At 34.9% G+C, this 13905-nt stretch overlaps 1 protein-coding gene across 1 annotated transcript in view; it reads left to right on the top strand.

The window, feature by feature from the left end:
* The window catches only part of KIAA0825 (KIAA0825 ortholog), a 427876-nt gene that overhangs the window by 100011 nt on the left and 313960 nt on the right, over window positions 1–13905 (top strand). The window contains exons 6-9 of the mRNA XM_060201180.1: window positions 5663–5757; window positions 8886–9113; window positions 11776–12041; window positions 13429–13579. Of these exons, the coding sequence (XP_060057163.1) occupies window positions 5663–5757; window positions 8886–9113; window positions 11776–12041; window positions 13429–13579 (740 nt within the window). The remainder of the gene's footprint in view (window positions 1–5662; window positions 5758–8885; window positions 9114–11775; window positions 12042–13428; window positions 13580–13905) is intronic.

The raw sequence follows: 13905 nt of genomic DNA, 5'->3' as shown, positions 1-13905 counted from the left end.
AAGCAGGAACTTGACCCTGATCCTCGCGCTTGGTGACATGGACTCATTTTATATTTGCTTTAGGTTTGGCTTTTGAGGACTTAGGTCAGTTCTGAGAATCACTTTTTTAAGCACAGATGCATTCAAAATTGGCACTTTGTTAGAAATATGTAGTAGAAACATAAGTTTGAAATACACAAAAAATGAGGCAAAGAATTAACATAGATTTAAGAAAAAGAACTGCTTTTCACTACAGTAGATTAAGGTAAAGTAATATTAAATCTTACTCTACATTTGAGAGCTGTGATTTTCAATGGTTGAATAAAATCAACAGAGAAAATTAATAATTATGTCATAATATTCTGTCTTACTCCAAACTTGTTTTCACATAGCTGTATAGCAGATAAATACAACTTAAATATCATAATAATAGTATACCTTTGAGAATTGTTGAACTTAGTATATGGAAAGAATTTTGAGGGACAAGTGTGAGTACTGCCTATTGGAACTTCATTGCTGAAGTTCACTTTATATATATATATGTATATATATATATATTTAGCAAAACTTAAGTTGATTTAATCTGACATTACCTTATGTAAATGGCTTTCTGAAAAAGAATGATGTTGAGTGAAATTGTCAAGAAAAACCTTAAATGTTTTACTTAGTATAACCAAGCTATTCCATTCTTATCAAAAGCATTGCTTTTCTAAATCAGGAAAGAAAAGATTCCTTGAAATGCATGATTAAAGAAACCAAATGGATGTTAAGTTATCATGAGATTTTAATGTTTTGCATAGACATCTTTTGTAGGAGAGAATAGGGGGAAAAGATCAAGTCATTCAGTTTCCTGTGTATTTCTTTTGATTGGAGCATATTTTGCTAATAAACATCTTGGAAAGAGTTGACTGTTAGGTCTCTGTAACTAAAACAATGTGATGAAAAATGAAGCTTTTTTTTTTTCATTGTCCAGATGTTCTAGAAATGTCCAGGTGCTTAACATCACATAGAGAAAACATAAAGATGATTAGCCAAATGTTTGCTTCTTCTTTGATGTTTTGCTCGTATATTGTAGACTTAGCCAAATTGACCATGCTCTTGGTAATTTGAATATGATTCACTAGATTTAATGGAGACACCAGAAATATTTTTCTGAGACAGAGAAGACATTTAGTCATTTTTTTTTGCTTTTGTTTGATAGTTTTCTATTTTTGGTCATTTTAGAAAATGCTAGGACGTTATTTGACTGGTATGGTGCCTTACTATATTTCTTTTAGGTGATCACATATTATGTAGTGGGCTCAGGTTTGGTTTGTGGGGCATTTCTGATACACATTCAGAATAAAGTTGTTCTTTGGGCAGTTCCTCAAATTTTCCAAAGGTGGCATCTGAGATTTATCTAAACCAGGAGGTTTCTTGGCCTTCATTTTGCTTTAGCCCCAGCAATGACAAAGAGCAATGGCTGCTTCAATTGGATGTGAGAACACTTAGGGTTTGTCTCAGAAGAATCAAAGATTTCAGATCTTCTGAAAGATTGTTTGTACTCTTAGGGGGTCTTAAGAAGGGGTCAAATGGCTTCTAAGAGTTCCTTAGCTGGATGGTTAAGGGATTGTATTAGGGAGGCGTATGTAGTTAAGGTAAAGAGGCTCCTAGGGTTTGTAAAGCTCATTACACTAGGACTTTAGCTGTTTCTTGGGCAGAGAGGTCGAAGGCTTCCACATTGGAAATTTGCAAGGTGGCCACCCGGGCTTCTCTTCATACTTTTTCATAGTATTATCTCTTGGATGTAGTCTCTTCTACAGATTCAGCTTTTGGTGGGAGGTTGCTTGTGAGACAGAAAAGAACAGTGAAGAAAAGAAAGACTTGTAGTTCCCACTTAGAGCTGCCAACAAGGAAGGTTGCTTTGTAGCACACACAATGGGAGTCTATGAAGACCAATTTGGGTGTGAAAGTGAATGTCACAGGGAAGTACTGCCAACCTCTACTCTCTATGAAAGAAAGCAGCACTGTGGAAACTAACCAGAAGTGTAAAATGAGCCACAGTGAACTCTGTAGGGGGACGCTGTTCAGCAGCTGGCATTCCTGTAGCCCTCTGTATTCTACCAAGGTCCTTAATCTAGGCATGCATTTAGAGAGATGAGTTAAGATTACATTCTGGTAACTACAGCTTAGAATGATGTGCCAAAAAGAGTGGACAACCCTTTTTAGATAATACTACTAATTATATGGAATTTTTAATGTAATTTAAGTAGATAAAATGACCTATCAAAGTTGACAGCTCATGAAAGGTTTACAATGCTGTATTTGAAATTGACCAAACAAATGCAAAGATGCCACAATTCATTAAAATCATGATCTAACTCATGGACAGAAGTTGAGAAATAAGAACAGAAAGGGCAAACACAAAATAGAACATAGACTGGGTTTGATGTAATGTACCAAAGTAAAGGACTTTCAGGTCCTGGTGCATCTTGGTAGAAGATGACCTAGGCTGGAGATGAGTGTTTTACAGAAAACTGAGAAACTTTACCCATGTACCAACAATTGTATTTATTGTAAACCATTAATCCCCTGATAAAAAATATATTTTAAATATGAAAGTTATTAGTCTAGCTTAAATGCTTCTAGTCCTTCTTAAAATGGTCCTTCTTTAGTCTTTGGATAGGATTAAGATATTATTAATCTTTTTATTTTTGAAGGGGAAGGTTATATTTAAAAGTTATCATAATTGCTTGATAAATAATTTTCTATCTCAGTAGAGAATTGCAGGAGACCAGAAAGGGACGACTTGGGCAACTTAATTTTTCTTCTTCTTCTCCTTCTTCTTCTTCTTCTTCTTCTTGAAAATGGACTGGTGGTGTATATAAGTATTTATGTGCGTTAATTCTAGTGAATAAATAGAATGTGTTAGAGAGTGAAATGATAAACAGAAGATAAATTACTTTTTTTTATAAGTCATTTATAGTTACAAAATGACCGTTTTTTCCAGAAATAGATCTACAGAACTTATACTTTGAACTAGTGTTATTTTTTCCAATGTAAGTAACTCAGTAAGGCAGGTTTTACGAGGTATCTGTAAAAGAATAAAGCGATATTAAAAATTTAAATGTCCTTTCATGTCTTTAACAACATGGTCTTTGCTATTTTTTTCTATTATTTTTTTTGTTAATAGTAACCTGTGCATATAATCAGAGAGGTATATGATGAAAATTTAATTTTTTCCCACTCCAGCTATCTAATTTATCTTTATAGAGCTGAAATATTGGTTTAATATACCTATCTTAATATAACACAAATTCTTGTCATATTATAGAGAGGTCATTTTAGGAAATCAAAAAGTTACAAAAAAAAAAAAAGCTTAATCTTTTTTAACAGCCCTCCATTCATGCATATACCATTCTTTACTTAGGTAATTATTGATGAACATTTAAGATTCTTTTGTTTTCTTTTTTTGGTAGAGAAAAAAATGACACAACAAAATTTCTACACTCTCTGGACATACATACTTGTTAACAAGACCAAATTCTAGCAAACCTGTGAAACAACAGGAACTGTCAGATTTTTACTGATACAAATATAAAAATAGAATAGCCTATTTGCAAGACAGTATCTTACAAAAATACACACAGTTTTATAAATTCTGGTGATTCACAAAAGTGGAATTTTAATTGCCAAGTAAAAATGCATTATCATTTAGCCAATAAAAAGGCAAGCCAGGGGGTGGGGCAGTAGCGCAGCAGGTTAAGTGCACATGGCACAAAGCACAAGGACTGGAGTAAGGATCCCAGTTTGAGCCCTGGTCTCCCCACCTGCAGGGGGTCGCTTATCAAGCGGTGAAGCAGGTCTGCAGGTGTCTATCTTTCTCTTCCCCCTCTCTGTCTTCCCCTCCTCTCTCCATTTCTCTCTGTCCTATCCAACAACGACAGCAATAACAACAAAGATGATAAACAAGGGCAACAAAAGGAAAAAGAAAAGAAAAGCGAAAGTCTAAAGAAAAAAAAAAAAATTCAGAGTATACATAGAGTTCTTAAAAATCACCAAAAAAGACTGAGTGGTGGTACAGGGGGTACAGCGCGCACATTACCATATACTGGAGCCTGGGTTCAAGCCAGTGGCACGGTGCCATGTACAGGGGCATGTTTCACAAACAGTGGAGCAGTGTTGCAGATGTATCACCTTCTTTCTATCACACACACACACACACACACACACACACACACACTCTCTCTCTCTCTCTCTCTCTCTCTCTCTCGTCCCTCATCTCTCTTTTATCCTCTATAAAAATAAACAAGAATGAAATCAACAGTAGGAGTAGTAGAGTCATCACCAGGCAGGTACCATGTTCCAGGGGGTAACCCTGATGTGGGGGGGAAAATGGAACAAAAAGTTCAATTAAAAATGGACTAAGAGCTGAAAGAAGACATACAGATGGCAAATAAGCATATGAAAAGATGCTCAGCGTCATATGTGAATAGGAAATGCAAATAAGTAAGGGATAATCACTGCACACCTGTTAGAATGAATAAGTCCAAAACACTTAACAACAAATTCTGACAAACATGTGGAGCAATAGAAACGTGTTTTTTTGCCAGTAGGAGTGTAATAGCCTTTTTTCTTTAGAAGCCAGTTTGGTTGCCCATATTCTTTATTTCTTTACTGAGTTATTGGGCAAAGACAAAAAGAAATTGAGGAGAAAGGGGAAGATAGAGAAGCAGTGAGAAAGAGAGGTCCCTGTAGCACTGCTTCCTGCTTATGAAGCTTCCTCCCCTGCCAGTTGGGGTGCAAGGGCTTGAACCTGGGTCCTTTTGCTCTGTAAGGTGTGCATTGAACCAGGAGTGCCACAGCTGGCCTCTGGTTACATATATTCTTATAGGTACTTCTAGGTATTTACTTAAATGAATTGAAAACTTATGTCCACATGAAGATTTTTTCCTTTTTTCCAATATTTCTTTATTCCCTTTTGTTGCCCTTGTTGTTTTACTGTTGTAGTTATTATTAATTATTGATGTCGTCGTCGTTGGATAGGACAGAGAGAAATGGAGAAAGGAGGGAAGAGAGGGGGAGAGAAAGAAACCTGCAGACCTGCTAAACTGCTTGTGAAGCGACTCCCCTGAATGTGGGGAGCCCAGGGCTTGAACCGGGATTCTTACACGGGTCTTTGCGCTTTGCTCCACGTGCACTAACTACCATCCGACTCTCAACATAAAGATTTTTATAATAGTTTTATTCTTATTTTAATGGGGAGGTAAAAAGTTTCTCATCTCACCGTGATAAGCATCTGCAAAACAGTCTCACCCCCAGCTCAGTTCCATTTTTGCCATCATGCACCAGGACCCCAAATCCCCCACCCTCAGCCCCTTCCCTACCCACCTTCCCTAGAGTTCTTTGCTTTGGTACAATACAACAAACCTAGTTCAAGTTTTACTTTGTATTTCCTCTTTTTGATCCTGTTTCTTAAATTCTGTCTATGAGTGAGGTTAATATTCATCTTTCTCTTTTTGGCTAATCTTACTTAACATACTTCCTCCAAACTCCATCTAGAGATGAGCTTTATTCTTAACTGCCCAGGTTTGGAAGCAGCCAAGATGTCCTTCAGTGGGTGAATGAATAAACAAAATAGTGGTGGATGGTGGGGCCAATGGAATATTGTTGGTTTTATTTTTGTTTCCTTTCTATTGTCTAGGAATTTTGGAGACATCCAATACAGAAACTGAAATAGGGAAGTCTAGGACAAATGAAACTATTATTCTTTCAGAGCAGTTGCTACCAGTAAAAGAGGTAAGTGTTGGGGAAGATGGATGCTCTTTCAAATTCAAATAGTAACATCATTACATGTATATGAATTCATTATATATAAAATGTCCTATTGTTACCTTGGACTCTAAAAGAAAAAAAAAAAGAGTCCTGGTTGATAATTGGCTCATAACATTCTGATAACAATTCAATAGAATGGATATACTACTCTCTTGACCAACCTGTGTGATGGGAGCAGTATGGAACTGGAACTAAAGTTTTCTTCATCTCACATCAGAATCTGCTATTTAAAAATCTGAACTGTAGATAAGCTGGTGAAAAAGTGGCCAAAGTGAGATTTTAAAAGGCTTGAAGGAATGAGGAAAAAGTAGTTTGAAGCAACCTTTTCTTTTGGGGTACAAGCATGTACCTTTTCTCAGATCCTTTACCACTTATATAAACTCTGCTTTCTTTTTTTTTTTTTTTTTTTTTTTTTTACTGTAGAGAACTACATCTTCCAGGTTTTCCAGCTTTTCTTGTTTCCTAGATTCTGGGAAGGTTTGTTCAATGAAAGACCTTGATGGAAATCTGCAGGATAGGTGGTGGAGAGAAACCGAAGTATTTCTGTTATTGGCTTATCTTTTAGAGACCACTTCTAGAAGTAGTTGTGACTCTATTACTTTCTTATGCTGTCATCCCAAGACATAGTCCCTGGGTTCCAGTTCCACCATAATGGACTGCCTTACCTTTAATCTAGGTGACAGAAATGTAGCTGTATGTATGTATGTATGTATGTTTGTTTGTATGATATCAAATTTAAGGTGGAAAGAATAAAAGTAATGATAGTTCATGAAAAAAGAAGAGAAGGAGAAGGAGAAGGAGAAGAAGAACTGATAGGTGAAGATTTGAGTCCTAAAGATTTTTTAGGTTTATTTTTGTAAGAGCAGCTGTTAATGTATTCGTGTTTTTTAAGAGAATTCAGATATTAAAAATCACATACAGGACCTGAAAAATCGCTCACACTGTAGGGTATGTGCCTTATCATACACAAAAACCTGGATTTGAACCCAGAAACCATATGGGAGCATCATGAACAGAACCAAGAGAGCTCTATGAATGGTATTTCTTTCACCTCTCTCTCCTTCCCTCTTTCTCCCTACATAAAATAAAATGTTGGGACTGGAGTCTACTTAATAGTATTATACATGACTGAAGCCATGTGTTTGTTCCCAGGTGCCTTATAAGAAAATCTAGGTACATATTATCACAAATTACTACGTGCAGTGAAATCATCACTGCATAGATATGTATAGAGAAATTGTTGCTTCAGCCATGGCAATTAATGGAACTTATTACAAAATATAGTTCTTTGAATGTGTGCATGTGTAAATGCATGCATGAATAAAATATCTTAATTAGTGAATATGTGTTGGCGGGAGAACAGAAAATAGGAGTTTTGTTATTGTTGCTTTTTTAATGATCATAGTGATAGGTCTCTTTTTATGTTTCTTTATTAAATTTGTACCATGAAAACACTAACATAGCATAGGACTATGTCTGTGGTACTTCTAAAGTTTCACTTACAAGAAAGGAGATTGTATAAACCAGACTCAATTATTGATTACTTTTTTGTAAAAATAAGTTGTGAGATATACTTTCAGACTTTGTGCTGTTAAAGGTCTTAATGATATTTATAAAGGAAAGTTCAATTACAACTTAATCCTAAGTGTAATGAGAACAAAAATCCTTTTTCTGGTTAAGGAATTATGGAATCATAGAAGTTGAGCTCTAGAAGATGAATTACATTTATTATATTGTGCACTATATATGAAAAGCATTAAATTCATAGTGAACGAAATATGTGTATAGAAAAGTTAAACTGCTTAAAACTACTATTGACCATAATCTCAGTAATTTTAGATTGGCAAAGGGCATTGAAATCATCCTGTTCAGCCTGGCAGTGGTGTACTCAGTAGAGCACACATGTGGAGGACCAGGGTTCAAACCCTTGGTCCTCACCTGCTGGAAAGCAGCTACAAGAAAGGTGAAGCAGTTCTGAAGGTGTCTCTGTTTCTATCGCTGTCCCAACTTCTTTTCTAGTTCTATCTCAAAGAATGAAAAAGGGGGGAGGAGTGAAATGACCACTAGGAATTATACCCAGGCCCAGTGATAAGCCTGGCAAAAAGAAACCATCTTATTCACCTTTGTTATTTTTATAATGAAAAATCCAGAAGTTGAGAAAAAGAAGCAATTCAATCAGGAATATGGAATACGGGGTCTCTGAATTTGGAGTAGAGCAAATTTGAACTAACGCAAACACAAGTACATGGAAAGGAAGGAAATTAATTCTAAGCATAAGTTCGGCGTAGAACCCATAATGTTTTAGTACATTAGAGAATGACAGAGAACTTGAAGAGATAAAGTTTTATAAGTATATTGCTACATGAGACTAATTCCCCCTCCAAAAGAAAGAAAGCATTAGACCGTACTCAACTTTTTTTCACTTCTCTGTTCCCACACACAGAGCAATGGCAGAATATTTTAATTACTCATTTTCTGGGGGAAAAATATACTGTTGCTTAACACTTGATGGAACAACAAACTAGATAAAATTCTAAGCAAGTAAAAATCTAGAAAGATGCATTGGTGTGATTTCTTTGAGAAATATATTTTGTACTGCTCATTTTTCTGGGGGTGTCTGGTTTCTGAGAGTGAAAAAGAAATGAAAGATTGAATATTAAATGTTGTCTTATTCTGCAGTAGTTGTTAACAATAAACTATAAAAAACATACAATTTAATTTAGATGTTATTAAAAATATTGAATTTAAAGCTTGCTTTATGGGATAAATAGTAAGTATAACTTTCAGTTCTCATAAAGATGTTTTTATTGAACTATATTTAAGAAATTAAATTTTGAAAAAATTTTGATTAAATCCACTGATGAATTAAAATGAAATGTCAGTATATTACTTGTGTAAAGAATGCACATGTTTTTGTATATTGCTTTATTCACTAGGTAATATTTTTCAGGTTATAAGAATGGCTTTTGCAATTTGTTGAAGAATATCTATATTGAACCTCTAGAATGAAAGTAATAATTTTGCTTCGATAATAATAGAAACACTTGTTACTGGAATCATATTAATATCACTTCATATAATTTATATTTCAGGCTACTTTACTAGATTTTGGCTGGAGAAGTGCATTTAAAGAGGTGTCACTTCCCATAGCACATTGTATAGCAATAACAACTGAAGATTTTTCCACAAAAATCCTCCAAGAAGAACAAAATGCAAGATCATCAGCTGTAAGCTATATTATGAAGTTTGTAGATGTTCAGCAAGTTTGGCAAGATAGTCACATGTATCCTGAAGAGGATGAACCAAAGAAAATTGCAAAGGCAAATATCAAATGATGTCTTTTCAAACTGTACATGATATAGTCAGGGTTTAAAAAAAAATTTTTTATTGATTGTTAATATAAGGCATTCATTGCATAGGGAACTTAGAGAAAAAATATTATGCTTTCTTCACAAACACTTGGCACTTGACCCTGAATTATGTTTCTTCTCTGGAAAACTAATTTTCAGTTTGCTGGTTATGCATACTTACCATTTGTGTGGGGTTAGGAAAACTACTCGTTTGCATTATACCTTCTGATTATTCCAGAAGAAATTTCAGAGGTTGGGGGAGTTATAATGTTATTAATATATTAATATTAGCAATGTGTGGGGGGGGGGCAAAGCTTATACAACAAAAACCTATATTTTCTCACAGTTCTGGAGCTAGATGGTTAAGATGAGGTGTAAAAAAAGAAAAATATTATTTCTGAGTTAGATGGCTCCTCTTTTTATATAATCATCCTCTTATCTGTATTTGACTGTCTAAAAATCCCCTTATCAAACATATTGACCTAACCTTTTGATGACTTAACTGTTAACTTAGTTTTCTGTTTCTAGGCTCTATCACTGAGTCCAGTTACATTATAAGGTACTAGGAGTTAGGACTTTAATTATGAATTTGGGGGTAATACAATTCAGCTCAACAATTATGCACTGTTAACATGAAATTCAAATTTATGGTGTGTTTCCATTTTATCAGGTAATTGGAATCCTGAATTAGCTTATATAACTTTTACATCATTATTTATACCTTGATGGACATTTCATTAACACAAGACTTAAAATATATAGTTTTAATCTTTATTACAATAGAGGCAGAGAGAAATACGACAAGAGAGGTAGAAAGAGAGAGATAGAGAAAGAGACCTACATCACTGTTTCAAATACTCTTTTAAAACTCCCCCCCCCCCACAGGTGGGAACCAGGGATTTGAACCCTGGGTCATTGGGCATGGTAACTTCGGGACTTTGCTGGTTGCCCCCATGGCCTAGTCGCTAGCACAAGTCTTATACATGTGTTTTAAGACTCACAGTAAATGTTAAGGACATGTGTTACGGAAATAGAAACAGGTGTTCAGTATTAAATTCACAGTGCATCCAGAAACTATGATTGAAATATAAGTAAATAAATATATATAATATTTTAATTTTATTGGGGAATTAATGAGTTATAATAAATAAAATTATAAGTACATGTGTAAAATTTCTGAGTTTTCTGCAAAGCACAATCACCCCCAGGCCAGGTCCTCTCTCACCATCATGCACCAGGATCTGAAAGCCATGCCCACCACTCTAGTCTTTTACTTGGTGCAGTACATCAACCCCCATCTACGTTCTGTTTTGTGTTTCCTATTTCTGTTCTTCTCAATTTATGTCTATCAGTAGGATCATCCCATATTCATCCTCTTTCTGGTTTATCTCAATTAACATAATTCCCTCAAGCTCTAAGATGAGATGAAGAAGGTGATTCATCATTTTTAATAGCTGAGTAGTATTCCATTGTGTATATATACCACAACTTTCTCAGCCATTCACCTATTGTTAGACACCTGGGTGGCTTCCAGGTTTTGGCTGTTACAAATTGTGCTGCTATGAACATAGGTATACACACATCTTTTTGGATGGGTGTGTTTGGTTCCTTAGGATATAACCCCAGGAGAGGAACTGCAGGATCATAGGGTAGGTCCATTTCTAGCCTTCTGAGAGTTCTCCAGACTGTTCTCCACAGGGGTTGGACCAATTACATTCCCACCAGCAGTGCAGGAGTGTTCCTTTGTCCCCATAACTTCTCCAGCATTTATTGAACACCTAAGTTGTTTCCAGGTTTTGGCTATTCCAAATTATGCTGCTATGAGCATAGGTATGCACAGATCTTTTTGAATCCAGGAGAGAAGTTGCAAGGTCATAGGGTAGGTCTATTTCTAATATTTTTAAAACAATTTTCTTAACAGATGGGCTTTTTTGGCTGCTGCCATGCTGAGACTCCAGAACATTTTCCAGGAAATATTGTTGGTTGAATTTAGTTGGAGTGAAGGAAAGTTTTGCCTTCCCATCCACACAGCTCCTTTGTTATTGAGAAAGAATAGATTTATTATAAGTAGTGAAAAATGAAGGAAGGACATCACTTCTTAAATTTGCTGAGTCTTATGTCCATACTACACTGAATGACCTTACCTTGTCTGAAAGTTGCTGACTCCTTACCAATATGAAGTTGTTGCTTGATTGTTTCTTTGCTTCTAGTTATGTAAATTAAACTTATGTAGCCTTATTTAAGTGTAATGATTAAAAAAAAACTTTTATAAAAATGCAGCAGAAGAAAACTAGAATAGTTTCTGAAATAAGGCAATTATTTTAGAATGTAAAAGATACGTTTTCTTAGTTCTATAAACTAATGTAAGCATTGCCATATAAAGCTATTACATGAGTTTTTCATGTCTCTCTGGTAAAGTTTGTGAGTTACATGTAGAGAAGTACCTTTCTGGTATTTTGTTATAGGACATAAAACATTTCACTTTTTGCAACTGAAAAATTACTATAAAATTGTGCTATTGTATTTATGTTTGATGCCAAGTTTATTATTTAGGAATTTGGCTCCCCTGTACATAAATTACATGGTGCTGTCAGAGTACAAATAACTCAGTGCTACATTTATTTCTCCTTAGTTTTGTTCTGACATCATGGAAAAACTTGACACAATGCTTCCACTGGCTCTGGCCTGCAGAGATGATTCTTTTCAGGAAATCCAAGCCAACTTTGTGGAGGTCTGTTTTAAAGTGGCAACAGCTGTCTTGGCAAGACTGCAGGAGAGAGGCAAGGAAGTACCTTCTAAAATATCCCTGAAAAACTTGCACATACTACTCTCTACAGCGGTGTATATGTACCAGCATTTTATGCAATATGATAATCAGATGAGAGAAGCTGCTAAAAAGTGAGTGTCATTTAACTAAAGTTGATTGTTTTACTTAAAGCAATGTGTAATCTTTGAATATCACAGGAGTGAGCTTTTGATATAGTACTTAAGAAGGAAAAATAATAACATGGAACATGATTTTCATTTGTCCAGGAAATGTGAGTAAGAAGGGATATAGAATATAAAACAAACAAACAAAAAACATGGACAGTTTCTGGGTTTATGGTTTTATATATCAGAATGATTGGTACTCTCTCTGAAGGCCCACTCAAAATACTCATGCATTTCCTTTGCCTTATTCAGGAGTCACTATTATCTGTCATTGACAGAACCATACAGTCCTGTTCCATTTAGTAAGGCACACTGCACTAAACATTACTAAAAAGAGAAAATAAGTTTGGTTTTGACCTGTGTGCTAATAGTTGTGAAACATATACTTCTCTCTTTTGTTTCTAAGCTGACAAACTGCTAGAGAGAATAAATACATTTTGGTACTTTCTGTTGACTAACGTAAATATCTTTGGGGAAAAAAAAGTTCCATTCATAACACCCATAGTATTTGAAGAAATATAATTTGATAATCTTAATCCTAATCTATTAGTAATTTTAAATTTCTAGGTAGAGGAAAAAAATATCTCTATGTAGTATCTTTGTACTCTCTAGAAGATAGCATGACCCTTCGCAGTAGGAACATGAAAACTTGGCAGACCAGTGGGAGCCCAAGAATCTAGTCTATATACTCTATTCATCATTTGCAGTACCTTCTCTGGTGAGAGAAAGCTTAAGGGATCACAATATAAATAGCCAAAGATAAAAGTACTATGAATTTGTATTGATATAAGACATAACTGAATTTCTTTAATTCTTACAGTCAGATACTGTGATTCATACTTGAATTTAAAACAAGATCTGTCATAAATCACTTCATCTCTGTAGTATATTTTAAAACAGTTTATGAGATAATTGACATCTATAAAATCACAAATCTTTAAATAAAAAGAATGTGTTTGTGGGATGTGTGATAGTTTTTATAAAAGTTGATTCTGACAAATGCATGTTGTTCTCTATAATAATGATAACCTAATGCCGAAATAATGCAGTGATCTCTAATAATAGGTTTACAAGAATACTTCTATTTTTGAATGATGTATTGACAATGAAGTTTGTCTCAAGTTGAAACGCATATTTATGGAATGCCAGATGTACATTTTCAAAGGATTTGGAAAACAAAGAACATCTTTTTTTGTTGTTCATTTTGGAAAGTGATTGTGGATGCAGACTTCAGCATTGGGAGGAAATGAATGATTGATATCTAATAATCAAAACCACTTGTAGTACTGGAGATTGTTGCCTCCTACTGCACAGGCATTAAATCTCTGTCTCTTTGATCATTCCTTCTGAACAGACCCATATTCCTGGTGCTTGTCCAAAGATATCGGGAATTCATCAGCACTCTACAGTTTCAGATTACGGACTACTGCGTCAGAGTTTGTGCTACAAGCATTTTACAGGATGCTGAGAGCCACCACTGGGATGACTACAAAGCTTTTTATGAGGTGTGAAGTTAAGTTTACTATCCCTCCTTTTTACACAAATATGTTTTACTGCCTACCTGATTTCTGACTAATTAGAAACATGAGCCTGGCATTACTAACACAGGAAGGCTGTGAAGATAATATTTTTTAAATATTGAATTTGTACTTGGGAAAAACACTGTTTTAAAAAGCCTGAAATAATTAGACATCAGAACTCTCCTTCTGCTTAAAAGTAAAAATAACTTAATTTAAGCTGCAATGCTGTAGTGCTTTATAGTAAGTTGGAATATAATAGGATGCAATGAAAACTCAGAGATAACAATACTCAGAGTACCACAACTTTTATT

The sequence above is a fragment of the Erinaceus europaeus genome, chromosome 11 (genome assembly GCF_950295315.1).
Source record: "Erinaceus europaeus chromosome 11, mEriEur2.1, whole genome shotgun sequence".
Taxonomy (NCBI): domain Eukaryota; kingdom Metazoa; phylum Chordata; class Mammalia; order Eulipotyphla; family Erinaceidae; genus Erinaceus; species Erinaceus europaeus.
The sequence above is the reverse complement of the archived record's forward strand: the minus strand, read 5'-3'. Positions and strand labels throughout refer to the sequence as shown.